The 16,517-nt window shown below is 44.6% G+C and overlaps 1 protein-coding gene across 1 annotated transcript in view; it reads right to left on the bottom strand.

Annotated features, from left to right (window-relative positions):
* Positions 1-16,517, bottom strand: part of COL19A1 (collagen type XIX alpha 1 chain) — a 305,569-nt gene that overhangs the window by 12,129 nt on the left and 276,923 nt on the right. The window contains exons 42-45 of the mRNA XM_084831091.1: positions 15,655-15,690; positions 15,473-15,517; positions 11,993-12,163; positions 11,693-11,759 (exon numbers count right to left, since the gene is read on the bottom strand). Coding sequence (XP_084687217.1) covers positions 11,693-11,759; positions 11,993-12,163; positions 15,473-15,517; positions 15,655-15,690 — 319 coding nt within the window. The remainder of the gene's footprint in view (positions 1-11,692; positions 11,760-11,992; positions 12,164-15,472; positions 15,518-15,654; positions 15,691-16,517) is intronic.

Raw genomic sequence — 16,517 nt, 5'->3', positions numbered from 1 at the left:
CAAACATGAGATGACAAGATTGAACATTGACATCTTGGGAATCAGCGAACTAAAATGGACAGGCATTGGCGAATTTAATTCAGGTGACCATTATATCTACTACTGTGGGCAAGAATCCCTTGGAAGAAATGGAGTAGCACTCATAGTCTATACATACATATTACTAACATATCATACATATTACTAACAACAAAGCTAGCGGAGATGACATTATTCCAGCTCAGCTATTTAAAATCCTATAAGATGATGCTGTTAAAGTGCTGCACTCAATATGCCAACACATTTGGAACACTCAGCAGTGGCCACAAGACTGGAAAAGGTCAGTTTACATTCCAATTCCAAAGAAGGGCAACGCCAAAGCGTGTTCAAACTACTGTACAATTGCGCTCATTTCACATGCCAGCAAGGTGATGCTCAAAATCCTACAAGCTAGGCTTCAGCAGTATGCGAACTGAGAACTACCGGAAGTACAAGCTGGGTTTCGAAGAGGCAGAGGAACTAGAGATCAAATCGCCAACATTCGCTGGATCATGGAGAAAGAAAGAGAATTCCAGAAAAACGTCTATTTCTGCTTCATTGACTGCGCTCAAGCCTTTGATTGTGTGGATCACAACAAACTGTGGCAAATTCTTAAAGAGATAGGAGTACCAGACCACCTTACCTGTCTCCTGAGAAACCTGTACAAGGGCCAAGAAGCAACAGTAAGAACCGGACATGGAACAACCGATTGGTTCAAAATTGGGAAAGGAGTACGACAAGACTGTATATTGTCGCCCTGCTTATTTAACTTTTATGCAGAGTACATCATGAGAAATGCCAGGTTGGATGAATCACAGGTCGGAATTAAGATTGCCGGGAGAATTATCAACAACCTCACATACGCAGATGATACCACCCTAATGGCAGAAAGCGAAGAAGATCTAAAGAGCCTCTTGTTGAGGGTGAAAGTGGAGAGTGCAAAAGCTGGTTTGAAACTCAACATTAAAAAAACTCAGATCATGGCATCTGGCCCCATCATTTCCTAGCATATAGAAGGGGAAGAAATGGAAGCAGTGACAGATTTTATTTTCTTGGGCTCCAAGATCACTGCAGACGGTGACTGTAGCCATGAAATTAAAAGATGTTTGCTCCTTGGGAGGAAAGCTATGGCCAACCTAGACAGCATAGTAGGAAGCAGAGACATCACCTTGCTGACAAAGGTCCGTATAATCGAAGCTATGGTTTTCCCAGTAGTAACGTATGGCTGTGAGAGCTGGACTATAAGGAAGGCTGAGTGCCGAAGAATTGATGCTTTCAGACTGTGGTGCTGGAGAAGACTCTTACGAGTCCCCTGGACTGCAAGGAGGTCAAATCAGTCCATCCTAAAGGAAATCACCCCTGACTGCTCATTGGAAGGACAGATACTGAAGCTGAAGCTCAAATATTTTGGCCACCTAATGCAAAGAGAAAACTCCCTGCAAAAGACCCTGATGCTGGGAAAGACTGAAGGTAAAAGGAGAAGGGGACGGCAGAGGATGAGATGGCTAGATAGCATCACCGATGCAATGAATATGAACCTGAGCACACTCCAGGAGAGAGCGCAGGACAGGAAGGCCTGGCGTGCTATGGTCCATGGGGTCACAAAGAGTCAGACAGGACTTAACGACTGAACAACAACAACACATTCCCTCAGGGAAAATCTCTCAGGGCTGACATACTAGGGGTGGATGGGACTGGAGCCGGTGGTGGGTGTTGCTGAAGCTAAAAGAAGGTGAGGCCAGGGCTGGTGGTGAGCCACCCATTTTCTTTCAGCCACTCCCTTTCTCTGTCTCTTGTCTTTCTCTGTATGTCACCCTCTTCTCTCTCTCCACTCCCCTCATCTCTCTCTCTTTCCCTCATCTCTCTCTCTCTCTTTCTCTCCCTGTCTCTGTCTTTCTCTGTATGTCACCCTCTTTTCTGTCTCCACTCCACTCCACTCCCCCTCCCCTCCCCCCCTCTCAGTCTCCTCTGCTCCCCACTGACCCTCCTTTGTGGCAATTAGGTTTAGACAAAAGGTTCTATTTGTGCAAATACAGCCCTTTTTCATTCTTGGTAAACCTAATTGCTGAGGGGGGCTGGGGGCGGAGAGGTTGAAGAGGGGAAGCTGTGGTCCAGATTCAAAGGCAAGAACAGGCCAGCGGTACCCCAGATGATGTATGGTGCTAGTTGGACATGGCACAACCTTGGAGTTTTATTGCGGCTGTGTTATCAGCACTGCTAGTTTCATATTGCTCTCTCTATTTTTTAACTTTGTACACAGCCTTGGGGAAGGGGGGACGGGGACCTGTGGACGAAAAGATCAGTATGAAAATAAGCACATAAAACTAAAGGGAATGGGAGGCCTGTGCACACCTCCCATATTCCTATCCCGCTTGCTTCCACTGCTTGGTCCAGGATGTGACCACTGAGACAGCGCTCCTTTAACAGGTTGACGAGGGAGAGCTGAATGGGAAACAGGAGGTGCACACGAGCCTCCCATGCCCCAGGAAGGCCTCATCCAGAGCCTGTGTGCATGCCCGATCATGTGTGAGGTATGAGATGGGGGAAATTGGGCTCTGTTATGCCCTATAGCAGCCTTCCCCCAACTCAGTGCCTTCCAAATGTTTTGGACTACAACTCCCATCAGCCCTAACCAGCATGGCTAGTGGTCAGGAATCCTGGGAGTCATAGTCTAAAACAGCTGGTGCGGCTGTTTCCTGCAGTAGATCAGAACAAACCCAAGCCATTTACAAACTGCCGTAGTATTAGATACCACCAACCAACTTTGCAATTCTCATACCAGTAAGATTCAGTATAATATGCCAAATGGTTTACAATTTCATGAAGTAGCTCCCACCCTGCCCCCAAAAGCATCACATGCTTTACATACTATTTCAAAGAACAAAGAGCAGGCCATGATTCATTAAACATTTGTTACTGGCCTCTGGGAAGTTTTGTTGTGTTCATTTTCTGATTTCATCTGTTTTCTAGGTGAGAAGATGGGACACATGAAGATGACAAATATGAGAGAAAGCTGCAGATCACATGGGGTAACAGGCTAACCTGAGCAATATTGATACAGGTATCTGGTGAGGGGGCTGACAGTTTACACCACCCTTTCTCCATCACCCTATTTAGGTCGAAGGCAAAGGACCTTTTTTTGATATGCAGCTCTGTCTGACCCTGGTTAGCATAAGGCCACCTTGGCATAGGAAGAGGAAAGGGGGAAATCATGTGTGGGTCTTCTACTACTGTGGGCAAGAATCCCTTGGAAGAAATGGAGTAGCACTCATAGTCAATAAAAGGGTGGGAAAAGCAGTACTGGGGTACAATCTCAAAAACGACAGAATGATCTCGGTATGAATCCAAGGCAAACCATTCAACATCACAGTAATTCAAGTCTATGCCCCAACCACTGAGGCCGAAGAAGCTGAGGTTGATCGGTTCTATGAAGACCTACAACACCTTCTAGAACTAACACCAAAATAAGATGTACTCTTCATCATAGGGGATTGGAATGCTAAAATAGGAAGTCAAGAAATCACTGGGATAACAGGCAGGCATGGTCTTGGTGTACAAAATGAAGCAGGACAAAGGCTAATAGAGTTTTGCCAAAATAACACGCTGATCATAGCAAACACTCTTTTCCAACAGCACAAGAGGCGACTCTACACATGGACATCACCAGATGGTCAATATCGAAATCAGATTGATTATGTACTTTGCAGCCAAAGATGGAGAAGCTCCATACAGTCAGTAAAAACAAGACCTGGAGCTGACTGTGGCTCAGATCATGAGCTTCTTGTTGCAAAATTTTGGCTTAAATTGAAGAATGAAGGGAAAACCACTAAACCATTCAGGTATGACCTAAATCATATCCCTTATGAATATACAGAGGAGGTGAGGAATAGATTTCAGGGATTAGACCTGATAGACAGAGTGCCTGAGGAACTATGGACGGAGGTCCGTAACATTGTTCAGGAGGCAGCAACTCAATCCATCCCAAAGAAAAAGAAATGCAAGAAAGCAAAGTGGCTGTCTGATGAGGCTTTACAAGTAGCTGAGGAAAGAAGGGAAGCGAAAAGCAAGGGAGAAAGGGGAAGATATAGCCAACTGAATGCAGAGTTCCAGAGAATAGCAAGGACAGACAAGAAGGCCTTCTTAAATGAACAATGCAAAGAAATCAAGGAAAACAATAGAATGGGAAAGACTAGAGATCTTTTCAAGAAAATCGGAGATCTCAAGGGAACATTTTGTGCAAAGACGGGCATGATAAAGGACAAAGAAGGCAGGGACCTAACAGAAGCAGATGAGATTAAGAAGAGGTGGAAAGAATACACAGAAGAACTATACAGGAAAGATCTGAATGTCCCTGATAGCCATGATAGTGCGGTCACTGAACTTGAGCCGGACATCCTAGAGAGTGAAGTCAAGTGGGCCTTAGGATGCATGACTAACAACAAAGCTAGCGGAGACGACAGTATTCCAGCTGGGCTATTTAAAAGCTGAAGCTCAAATATTTTGGCCACCTAATGCGAAGAGAAAACTCACTGGAAAAGACCCTGATGCTCGGAAGGATTGAAGGAAAAGGAGAAGGGGACGGCAGAGGATGAGATGGCTAGATAGCATCACCGATGCAATGAATATGAACTTGAGCACACTCCAGGAGACAGCGGAGGACAGGAAGGCCTGGCGTGCTATAGTCCATGGGGTCACGAAGAGTCGGACACGACTTAAAGACTGGACAACAACAACAACAACAACAACAACAACACAGCCTTGGAGTCTTGCCACCTACGAAAGCCTGCATACATTAAGCAACCTATAAGCTGAAGTCAGTTGGCAATGTTGACACATCAGGGCTGTACATTTTATGACCCCAGCCCCTTACTCATTGCAGCCTACCAAGGGCTCAATAAGTGTCCTGTTTTTGCTGCCTGCCCAGGGCCGTGGACAATGGAAGGAGAAGTGAATGGAGGAGTACCAGATAGAATCAGCTTTGCTGCGCTTTGGTCCATTCAGGGCTCCACGAGTGAGTGCTCCGCACCAGTAAAAATCGCTTCACAGAACATACTTCCTGGTGGGGGTGGGGGGTAGAGTGAATGTCATCTGACTGGCAGGGGCTGCTCAACCAATAACAGAGGCTTCCCCCTCCCCCCCTTTCTCCTGTCCCCTGAGAGTCCAGCTGCTCCTGCATTTCAGGAGCCAGCCTCATTGAGCACAATGGGAGTTACTTCCGAGTAGACACACATATACTTGTGCTGGGAAAGGGGAGGGGGACACAAAGACGGGAAACCAGCCCCCATTTTAACCCCCATGATCTATAACGAAGGGTCGAAGTAGTTATTTCCTAAGGTAATAAACCAAACAAAGGAGAACCAGAGCCTCGAGACTGAGATATGCAGGTTGCTTACCTGTAACTGTAGTTCTTTGAATGGTCATCTGTGCATTCATTCACCCATATGGGCTCTGTGCCTGTGTGGAGCATCGTTCAGGAACATTCTCTAGCTGAGGAAAACATTTTTGGTGGGAACCCACCCCCACCGTCCACTGCGCAAATCCCAGTGGGTTCTTGCCCGTTCTCTCAATTCCTTGAGAACGACAAATGGCCAAGGAAACTGCCTCACCTCGACATCGACAATAATAACGACATCGATGCTGAAGCGGGGATGGTGGGTGGGTTGTGTGAATGCACAGATGACTACTCGAAGAACAACAGTTACAAGTAAGCAACTTGCATTTCTTCTTCGTAGTCTCTGTGCATCACACATATGGGTGATAAACAACCTGACTTACCAGAGGTGGGTAAGAGCGTTGTCATGTGCTACTGGAAGACTGATGACAGGACTGCACAGCCAAAACTGCAGTTCTCCCTTGCCCTGATATTCAGTTTGTAGTGTGAGATGAAAGTGGATGGCTTCGACCATGTTGCAGCTTGACACAAGTCCAGTATCGACATTCCCCTGCTGTACACTGTCAAAGTGGACACACTTCTAGTGGAGTGCGCCATAATTGAGCCATTGAGCTTCAATCCTGCAAGTTCATAGGCTAACCATATAGCCTACATGATCCAAGAGGAGAGCCTCTACGAGGAGACCTGAAACCCCTTTTTGGACCCTCCATAGCAAACAAAAGTCTTTGAGATTTACGAAACAATCCCGTCCTAGCCTTGTAGAAAGCCAGCACATGACATACATCCAAAGTATGGAGTGTTGTTTCCAGCTGCGAAGACGGTACCGGAAAAAAGTTGGGGAGAACAATGTCTTGATTTACATGGAAATCAGACACCACCTTAGGCAGGAAGGCTGGGTCAGGTCATAACACCACCTTGTCCCTATGAAAAATAAGGTATGGTGTGTCTATATGAAGAGCACATAATTCACTCGCCTTTTGAGAAGTAGTTATGGCTATTAAGAACGCCACCTTCCAGGATAGAAGTTGGAGATCGACCTTAGCCAAAGGCTCAAATGGCTTCAACGTCAAGATCTTCAAAACAATAGACAAGCTCCATTCCAGGATGAAAACTCGAGTCGGAAGAGCTAAATTTCTTAAACCTTGCAGAAACTGGCATGCTGTTGGATGTGCAAACATTGTAAAACCATCCATAGGAGGCTGAAAGGCTGAAATTGTGGCTAAGTAGACCTTAATTGAGGTAAACCTTAACTCTTTTTTAAGAAGACTGTGAAGAAAAGCAAGTACAGTCGGTATTGAAGCAGAGTAGGGATCTATGCTCTGAGAAGCTGCAAAACTGGAAAAGGCCTTCCACTTATTCTCATATGTCCGTCTAGTAGATGGTTTGAGTGCTGCATCTAATACTGCATGCAGCTCCATAGGCAGGCAGGCTAAATCAAATGAATTTTCCATTCCGTGAGGCGAAAGGTATCGAGATCTGGATGGCGAACACGCCGTGATCCCTGGTGAGAAGCATCGGTATTGATGGTGGATGCATGTATCTCTTGTTGGCTAGATTGAGCAGAGGAGCAAACCACAGTTGTCTTGGACACCAAGGAGTTATCAGAATACAGTCTGTGTTGTCCCTCCAAATCTTTTGCAGTACCTTGAAAATTAGAGGAAATGGAGGGAAGATGTAGAAGAGCTGTAGATTGTCACACAAGTGGCAGCTGGCTCCTTTCATCATGAGGACGCTATTCCAGAAATGGGGCAGACCACATACAGATCTCTTTGCTACCAGTCACAACACAGTCTGCAGCAGCTTTTGCTCCAGAGGAGGTATCGGCCCTGGATCCCTAGGGGATGCCTTTCAGATTTGTTGATCAGAAACAAAACTGCTTGAGTAACAAGGTGTTTTGATGATGCTACTATTAACCAATTGTCTAGGTATGGATAGACTTTGATGCCCTGAGTGCGAATGAAGGCACACACCACTGCCATGCATTTCGTGAAGACCCTTGGTGCAGTTGCCAGGCCAAATGGAGAACTGCAAATTGAAACATCTGATCTCCAATCACGAAACGAAGGCACTTCTGATAATCTTCCCTGATAGCAATGTGGAAGTAAGCATCCTTTAGGTCCACTGAAGCAAACCATACACCTTGGCGAAGAAGAGGGATGACTGAAGCCAAAGTAGTCATCCAAACCTTCTGTGTCCTGACGAATTTGTTACGGCCCCTGAGATCCAGAATAGGGCGAAGTCCTCCATCCCTTTTCAGTACTGTAAAGTACCGGGAGAAAAACCCATCTCTTGTTTGGTAAGGTATAATTCTTCTGATAGCTCCCTTCTTGAGCAGCGTAGATGTTTCCATCTGGAAAGGCTCTGAGGGTGGTGTAATGTGAACGGTACCGTGAGGAGGGAGGACTTCAAACTCTATTTCGTACCCAAATTGGATGATGTCGAGGTCCTATTTGTCTGAGGTTATAATCGTCCAATTCGGAAGAAAATGACATAGGTGCGATCCAAAGACGGGATGAAGAGAGACTAGAGGCATGGGGTGTAGAGCTAAGTCAAAGCCATCATTTACAGTTATCCCCCTTGGAGCATTGCTATCGAAAGTGGTTGGAAGGAAATTGCTTTCTTTGAGGCTGCTGCTGATAAAATTTGGAAGTTCTATCCTAGTATTGGCGAGGTTGATGGAAGTGTTGCAGTCTGAACCATCTCCTCTGCCTATAGGGGTGCTGCTGGTATTGTTGCGAAATACCCATCTTTTTTTCAGTGTTCTTTGCCTTTTGAATGGCATCCATGCCTTGTCAGTCCTGGAGTTAAAGAGGCCTTCACCATCAAAGGGAAGATCTTCTATCCTCAATTGTTCCTCTGTTGTCAAGCCGGCAGACTGGAGCCAAGAGTGCCTACGAAGGGCTCCTGCTCATGCCATCACCTTTGCATCACATTCAGCTTGATGATGAGTAGTATTAATTTGTTGTCGTGACAACTTTACTGCCAGGGTCTGAAAAAGACCTGCAAGTAGGGATGGGAAGATTCCCTACCTGTCGTTCCAGGGGGCAATCCGCCCATGGGGGGAGGCAATCTGTACCCCCCCCAGAATCCTCTTCAGCCGGCGCCACTCCGTGGCCATTGCCCTGCTGTATCACTAGGTTAAGGGCTGACTCCGGACACAAATGGCATCCACTACACCATTTGCGGCCGTAAAGCTCTTAGATTAAGCTAAATGCAGCTGTAAATGGCCACATTTAGCTTAAACTAAGGGCTTTATGGCCACAAATGGCATCTGCTATGCCATTTGCGTCTGTGGTTTTTCCAGGGAGGTGGTGGAGGTAAGGGGTCCATTCCGCCATGGACTCCAGAGGCCGGATTCCTTTGAATCTGGCCTCATTGGGGTCCGCGGCACAATTCTTTGACATCCCTACCTGCAAGCTCCCTCTGGTCCTCCAGTAGATAATAGCACAAAGATCCTATCCTTTCCCACAAGAAAAGCTGGTATCTTGACATTGTTGCTTGATAATTAGCTACATGGAGGCCAAGTGTGGATGAAGAATAAATCCTCCTGCCCAGTAAGTCCAGCCTGTGACCTTCCTTGTCTGCCGGTGAGGCATGAATGATTTGCCCTGAGATTATTCCACTATAATTGAATTTGGTCGCGGATGTGTAAACAGATACCAAGAGTCCTTCTCTCCCACCTTATAGATAGATTCTCAACGTTTTGACGTGGGGGCCATTGAAGAAGGGGTATTCCAGGACTCTCTCATGGTCCGTAGAGGTAGGGAGGAAAGGAATTGACACTGGAGCTGAAGCCTCCATGTAAACCACATCAAAAATCGGATCTTGTAATTTCTCTGCCAGTTGTTGGGTCTCAATTCCCAGTGATTGTGCCATCTGTAGTATTTGTTCTGTAAAATGGTAAAGATCCTTGGAAGGCGAGACTCCTTCACGCATTCCTACATTCTCGTCTGGTGAGGAAACAGAAGTTTGTGCCAATGATACCGACGTCGAGTCCGAGAGATAATCCTCGATGGATTGCAGGGATGAAGCTATGCATTGATCCCGATCTTTCTCCTTCTCCCTAGATGTCGGGCTAGGAAGGGGCAGTAGCGGGCGAGACTGAATCGAACCCATAGCTTCAGAGGCTTGTGGCGCCAAAATTCTTGCTGTAGATTGTGGTCTTAATGAAACTGAACATGGTGGAACCGGCAGCGGCAGTAAGAAGGGATCTTTTTGTGGTGGTCTCGAAACAGTTGCTGAAGGTGCTGAATAGTACTGAGGAGAAGTTGCTCCTAAATACAAGTACAATCGTGAAAAACATCACAATGATGATGCCAGTCCTCATATTGGTAGTGCATCCTGGGTGGAGCAGACCAGTCGCCACACCTGTCCCAGGCACGTATCGGCGAATGGGATCTGCAGCCCACATCTCTCTTGTAGTGGTCATGGTAAAGCATACGTGACACATCAGAATAAATTTGGGGAGGTATTCCTATATAAATGCTCCCTCATTACCAGTGGAGGAGACAGCTGAATTTGTGGTGGGGAGATATGGGGTGCTATCAGTGGCGAGACCTCTCTAATTTCACATTCCGAGGTCGATGCCATATGTGGTTGCTCAGTCAACAATACTGAAAGAATCCTCGGTATCAACAATGAAACCGATGGAGCTCTCGGTATTGGAGAATCCAAAAGTGGCGGCAGCAGTTCTTTCTTTTTGTTCTTTTTAGGAACTTCACTCACTGATTTAGGTGCTTTAGCTTTCTTAGAAAGCTTCTTAGCAGTAGAAATAGCTAAGGATCTGCCTGGAGTGGGTGGAACAGTTCGACCCGTGGGGTTAGAGTCGAAGACTTGGCCTGCTGCACAGAAGAAGACTGTCTTGTCTCTGCCATTACTTGAGGCTGAGAAGTAGAAGTCATCAGGCTCATTGAAACAACGGCCTCCAAAGCCTTCTTCCAAAAGATCGCTTTTAAGCGGTCTGCTTGGTGATGTTTAGTTTGTTTGGAGAAATTCATACAATGTCAGCAGGTCTCCACCACATGAGATTTCCCTAGGCAAAACAGGCAAAGAGAGTGTCTGTCATTGGGGGTTAGCTTAGTGCTGCACTGAGTGCACTTTCAAAAAGGGGCCCTAACGGCCATGTGTCGCCGAACAGCGATCGGCAATTGTGAAAAACAGACAGAAAAAAATAACTAACTACTACTTTTTTTTTTTAGGCGAAGATAAAGGCAGAAAAAAGGAGAGGAGAAAGAGGAGAAGAGAGCTCCCAACTATCCTCAGCAAAGCAGCCAAAAAAATCTGAAAATCCCAACGAGGCGTCCTTTCAGTAAGGCGGTCGAAAGAGAACTGACGGAATGGTGGAAACCCACTGGGATATGCGCAGTGGATGGTGGGGGAGGGTCCCAACAAAAATGTTTTCCTCGGCTAGAGAATGTTCCCGAACGAGGCTCTGCGCAGGCACAGAGCCCATATGTGTGATGCACAGAGACCACAAAGAAGAACACGTGTCACCGCACTTGGGGAATTGGGCTTGAAACTGTGCCATGCCAATTGACGGGGATCTCTGTAAGTTCTGATGTGGGCATTCAGAGGGCAAGCCTCATTTAGCACAATGAGAGTTATTTCTGAGGAGACACTAATTGGTTTGTGCAGGGATGGGAAACACCCAGGAAACACCCCTTGACTAGGGTCACAGTGAAAGGCACACCACTGAGCAGGGCTAGCATACCCCAGCTAAATGCAGGGGTTGGGGCACACAGCAACTATACCAAAGAGAACCTGACTTGAGGAAAAGAATTGGACTTTAAGCAGTCTCAGGAAATCTGGTTTTTCCCTGATAAGCTCTGGGGTGGCTGCTGGATAGCCATGACGTTATGTACCCCTAACGACCTCAACATGCAGCCAGCTTGGAGTAAATCACTGGTGGAAGCACCCCCCAGGACTGCTCTGTGGGGAAAAACATATGGGTGCCATATAGCTCAGGTCTAGTTGCACCCTGATGTGCTTTACAGTGATCTTTTCGGTCCTTTGTGATTTCATTACTTCAGATGAGCAGATTTCATTTGACAATCTTTGGAATGTCAAACAGCAATTATTCTGGAGCAATCTACAGGCCATTTGTGTATGAAGTCTGTGAATTAATAAGAATCTGTCTGCCTTAAGCTTTGGCTTCTATTTAACCTACTTGTATAAGTGAAGTAAGCATGGTGGAAATTGTTTGAAATGTTATGTACAGTGGTACATAAAGCATCAATCAAAGCAAACACTTACAAATGAAGTAAAAAGCTATGCTTTCCTCACCTTCAAAAACTCTAAGAACCTCTTGTCGGATATATATTTTTATTTCTTCAAAGGAAACTGAATCAGCCTGATGAAGATATTAAAAAAAGAGAGATAAAGAGATATGTTCCTGGCATCAAAACGCACAAGGCAAACAGAATTGTTTTTCAGTGTCTATTAAGGGCTTTACAACACTACAAACATTTGTAAATATTATGCAGTGTAAAGGAGGAAATTGCAGTAACAGTAAAATTAGCGTAATTTACTCAGCTTGGAAACATTTATTTCTCTATGGCTTCTTCAAGAGCCAGTTAACCTTACCTGTAAGCCTGGAACACCTGGTGAACCTGGAGGGCCATTATGACCCGGTGATCCTGGGTTGCCTTTGCCCCCTACAGGCCCCATAGGTCCTACAGATCCTTTGTCTCCTGGTAAGCCAGGTCTTCCTCTTTCACCTTGTGGGCCCCTGTCTCCTGGTATACCTTGATCCCCCTGTTCAAAACAAAGAAAATCTGCCGTCACATCAGTTTGTTTGACCCTTTATTGTTTGAATCTGTTGAAAGCTCAGTTAAGAGTGCGTGAAACAGTTCCACTAAACTGCAGTACAACATGCAAAGGAATCACACAGAGAATATTATGATAAATAAAAAAACAATGCTTCTATTTTCACGTGATGCAATAGCTGAGCTCTGCAAAAATAGGAAAATATATGAATGTAGCAGGCTGAAGTAAACGAATTTAGAGTGATGATGACAGACATTGTTTTTCAAGGCCCTAACAGTCTTCAGAGGAAGGTAGGAAAAAAGCAACAGCTTCCACAGCAGTGTACCTACTTAAACTCACTCTCTTCTGCAGTGATGGCACAAGGGGTCATGGGAAATTTTAAGAGTGGGAAAAATGATCCTAGCAATCGAAAGACATGAAATAAGGTGTATAGAAGGCTAAGTGTACAAACATATTTCAACAATCTGACAAAGGCAAGCAATACATAACATGAATCTCTAAATGACAGGGAGCTACATAATGGTAAAATATATTATTTTTGCCCTTAATAATGTAGAAGCAAACACATTGTTCAAGGAGCAATGGGTGCTGTTCTCCCATTCACAGCAGGCTCTTTGATCCAACAGAAGCTTCCATGAACAAAAGGGGGAGGGAGGTGATTTTCACTGATTCTCCCTTCCCTTTGCAGCCCTCACAAATTTTATCCGGAGTGTCAGGGAAGCCTTCAGAACAGCATCGGAGGTGGTGAAGGGGGGGGGGTCAAGAGAAAGGGCGAATTGCCCCCCCAAATACCTCCCTTCCCCTTCTGCTCATGAAAGCCTTTGCTGGATCAGTGCCTTATGTGAACAGAATGGAGCACTGAATACAATCCAATATGAATGGAAATCACAGTGGGATAAGCCCCACTTAGGGCAGACCTATTGAAATGAATGGGACTTAAGTTAGTGACCCATCTGTAGAACTCTGGTTGTGAAGGTGATATACATAAATTTTGTTTACCTCATTTCTTGATTACCTAAATAGTGAATGACACTATATACTATTTGATGTCTGTTTGTCAACCCACCACAAAGTGCATGTAACCATTGGAGGAGCCACTGACCTGTAAGATGTGGCCTAGATTGCCATCTGTTCAACTAGCCACTGTAGCTGTGCCTTTAAGAGCAGCTTGATGTACAGGCATTGATTTCTGTCTCTCAAGCTATCATTCAAAGAATAGGCACAGGTCAGGACATGTTGGCAACCCTAATCTGGCCATGTGTTGAGGCAACTTTCATCATGTCCCACAAACCAATGGGAAATGTGGGATACTGGCAATTTGGTAAACATTCATCTCATAACATGGCTAGTGCTATAGAGGACTGGTTTCATGCATGGCTTCATGTACCAGTGAAAAGTTGACAGGTAAGCCACCAGATGGTAAATATTTACCCAAAATGAAAAAGGGAACGAACAGTGAAAGGGAAGCAGAAAAATGGAATTAATCAACCAGTTTTATGAGACACTTATATGAAGGACTCAATGAATATACAGGGATGTAAAAAATATACATAGCATAAACTAATGAGGAGACATCTGGTATGGATATTCCCATAGTATGCCTTTAGGGGGCACAATTCTGAGGGAGGAATATTATTCAAAATTGATTCTGTTCAGTCGTGGTGGTTAAGAATAAGGTTATTTTGTTCTGATGGAGGCAGACAGAGGAAATAATTAGTAAAGATTTCATTTCTTGGGAACAACAAGAAATAAAATGCTAGAGGTTTAATCAGTAATAATTTTCATAGTTGTGCCTGCTTGCTTATTTTCTTTGGTTGTAAATAATTACATCCTAAAAACGGTCTGCAATGTTTGTTAAGTTTGTACTAAAGCTGTGTGAATATGCATTTGGACTTTCAGGGTGCAATCCTATACTCACCTACCTGGGAGTAAGCCCAATTGAACTCAAAGGGACTTACTTCTAAGTAGACATGTACAGGACTGTGCTCTTAGGAAGCAAGAATGTCATGAACAGCTCTTGTCTCACCATAGTTTTAAACTGTGTACTGAAAGGAAAAATGGGAAAGAAACTAGCCTGAAGACCTGAACAAGAAGGGCTGGGGGAAATAGCAAAGCATAGTGATGTTTCTCCTAAAAATGTCTGCTGTATATTAATTTGATTAAATGTTTGATTGATTAAAGTTATGGTTAGTATTTTACAATTAATGATGCATGTGGTAAAAAAGGGAGAGAAAGAAAGCTAAGGATTACAGGCTAAGATTGAAGACCTTTCTGTCAACTAATTTGACCTCTAAATCTGTTTGATTTCCACTGGATTAATGTTTGCTACTAACTATAATTAAAACTTCAGTTCAAGGACTCCCTATGATTTGTGATGGAGCTGTGGACCAACTGAATCCACAAGGGATTCCTGACTACAGTTTATATAGTCATTATTAAATATGTAGCCAGCGAAGCAGAACCCCTCTAACCCTTTGCATTCACCTACCCCAAATTACTAACAAATTATTTACATTCAGAGAAGCTGTAGGAGCATATTAGAATTCAAGATATTGCTAGCCATTTTTGAGTAGAAGCTACTAATATTTGAAAATATGTGAATTCATGATTATGGCACATCAACACTAATTGTACTCATTTTATACTATGAATAAGAAATCCTTATGTCTTTTAAGACGCAGAATTTTAAGGGTATTGCACTTGCTGAGGAAGGAATGCATCCGAGTAGGGCAGATTCACCAATGAAGTAGGGCCTTTATAGAATATGTGGTGATGTTGTAAACATTCTCCCTGTCAGCCCTGGTGGAACAAGGGCACAAGCCCTTTGGGCAGTGGCAGCTCGTAAGACAGTTGGAGGATCACAAATTAGAGTTATGCTAGACAACTGTTAAGGTAAAGGTAAAGGTGTCCCCAACCAGTCGTGTCCGACTCTAGGGTGCGGTGCTCATCCCCGTTTCTAAGCCGAAGAGCCAGCGCTGTCCAAAGACACTTCCGTGGTCATGTGGCCGGCATGACTGAACACCGAGGTGCACGGAACGCTGTTACCTTTCCCGCCGAGGCGGTACCTATTTATCTACTTGCAATTTCTTGCTTTCGAACTGCTAGGTTGGCAGAAGCTGGGACTGAAGACGGGAGCTCACTCCGTCATGCAGCACTCGGGTCTCGAACTGCTGACCTGCCGACCTTTCCAGTCTGCAGTTCAGCGTCTTAACCACTAAGCCACCGCGGTCCCCTAACAGACAACTGTTAGGATAATCTTAAAATGTAACAAAACCTCCATGTAAAAGCATAGCTTACTCGTTCTCCTTTGGGGCCTCTGTCACCAGCTTTACCCAATAAACCCTGGAAAAAGGAAAAACATTCTTAAGAACACAAGCATCTTGCTAAAATAGTTTAGATATTAATCTCCCACTATGGACAAATGCAGAAGAATTATACTATGCATGTAACTGGAAATGTACAAACCACTGCTTTCCTACCTGAGGACCAGGTAGTCCGTCCTTCCCATTTATGCCCTAAAAGAAAATATTCTATTATTACAAAAAGCTCCTGGTCTCTGGCATTGCAAGCGATACATATCTGAAGACAGAAACAGCAGAGTGAGCTACGTGTTTCTTAGGAAAACACTGGCACTGAACATACAAAGGCATAAAGCCCTAGAGAAAATGTATGCAAAAAGTGGACTGACAAGGTGATTAGAGATAGTAGCTGTGGTTTATTTATTTTTCACATGTGTTACCTATGCTTGCTCCAAAGAGCTAAGGGCAGCTTTTTAGCCTCAGAACAACTCAACATGTTAAGTTTTCCTGTGTTCCATTTCTGAGCATAATTCAAAGTGCTGCTGGTGGATAAAGTTTAGCCTTAGCACAGCATGGGATCTGGGTTCTTGAAGAAGCACTGTTCTCTCATCAACCCACTCATGCATTGAGATCATCTGCAGCGGACTTCCTCCAGGTGCCTCTGTCATCCAAGATGAAGTGTTTGGATTAGAATCCCTGCTCTGGGGAGGCTTGCCTACCCTATTTTCTGTTTGGCGCCAGGCACAGACCTTTTCATTCTCCCAGGCATGTAAACTTTTTACCATGCAATCCTATGCACATCTACTCAGATGTAAGTCACACTAAATTTAATGGGATTTACTCCCAGGTAAGTGTGTATAGGATTGACGCCTTAAACTGTTTTAATTGCTGCTTTTAACTGCTGGTTTTTATTGTGAGATTATTGCCGTAATGATTTTGTTTTTATATTTCGTGGTTGTAAAGACCTCGGGAGCCATTTTTGGCTGAAGGGCAAACAAACAAACAAACAAACAAACAAACAAACTCATATAATGTAAGAGAGC

Source organism: Heloderma suspectum, chromosome 1, assembly GCF_057233095.1.
Source record: "Heloderma suspectum isolate Gila_16-S chromosome 1, 16-S_ref, whole genome shotgun sequence".
NCBI lineage: Eukaryota > Metazoa > Chordata > Lepidosauria > Squamata > Helodermatidae > Heloderma > Heloderma suspectum.
This window is presented reverse-complemented; position numbering and strand designations above follow the sequence as displayed.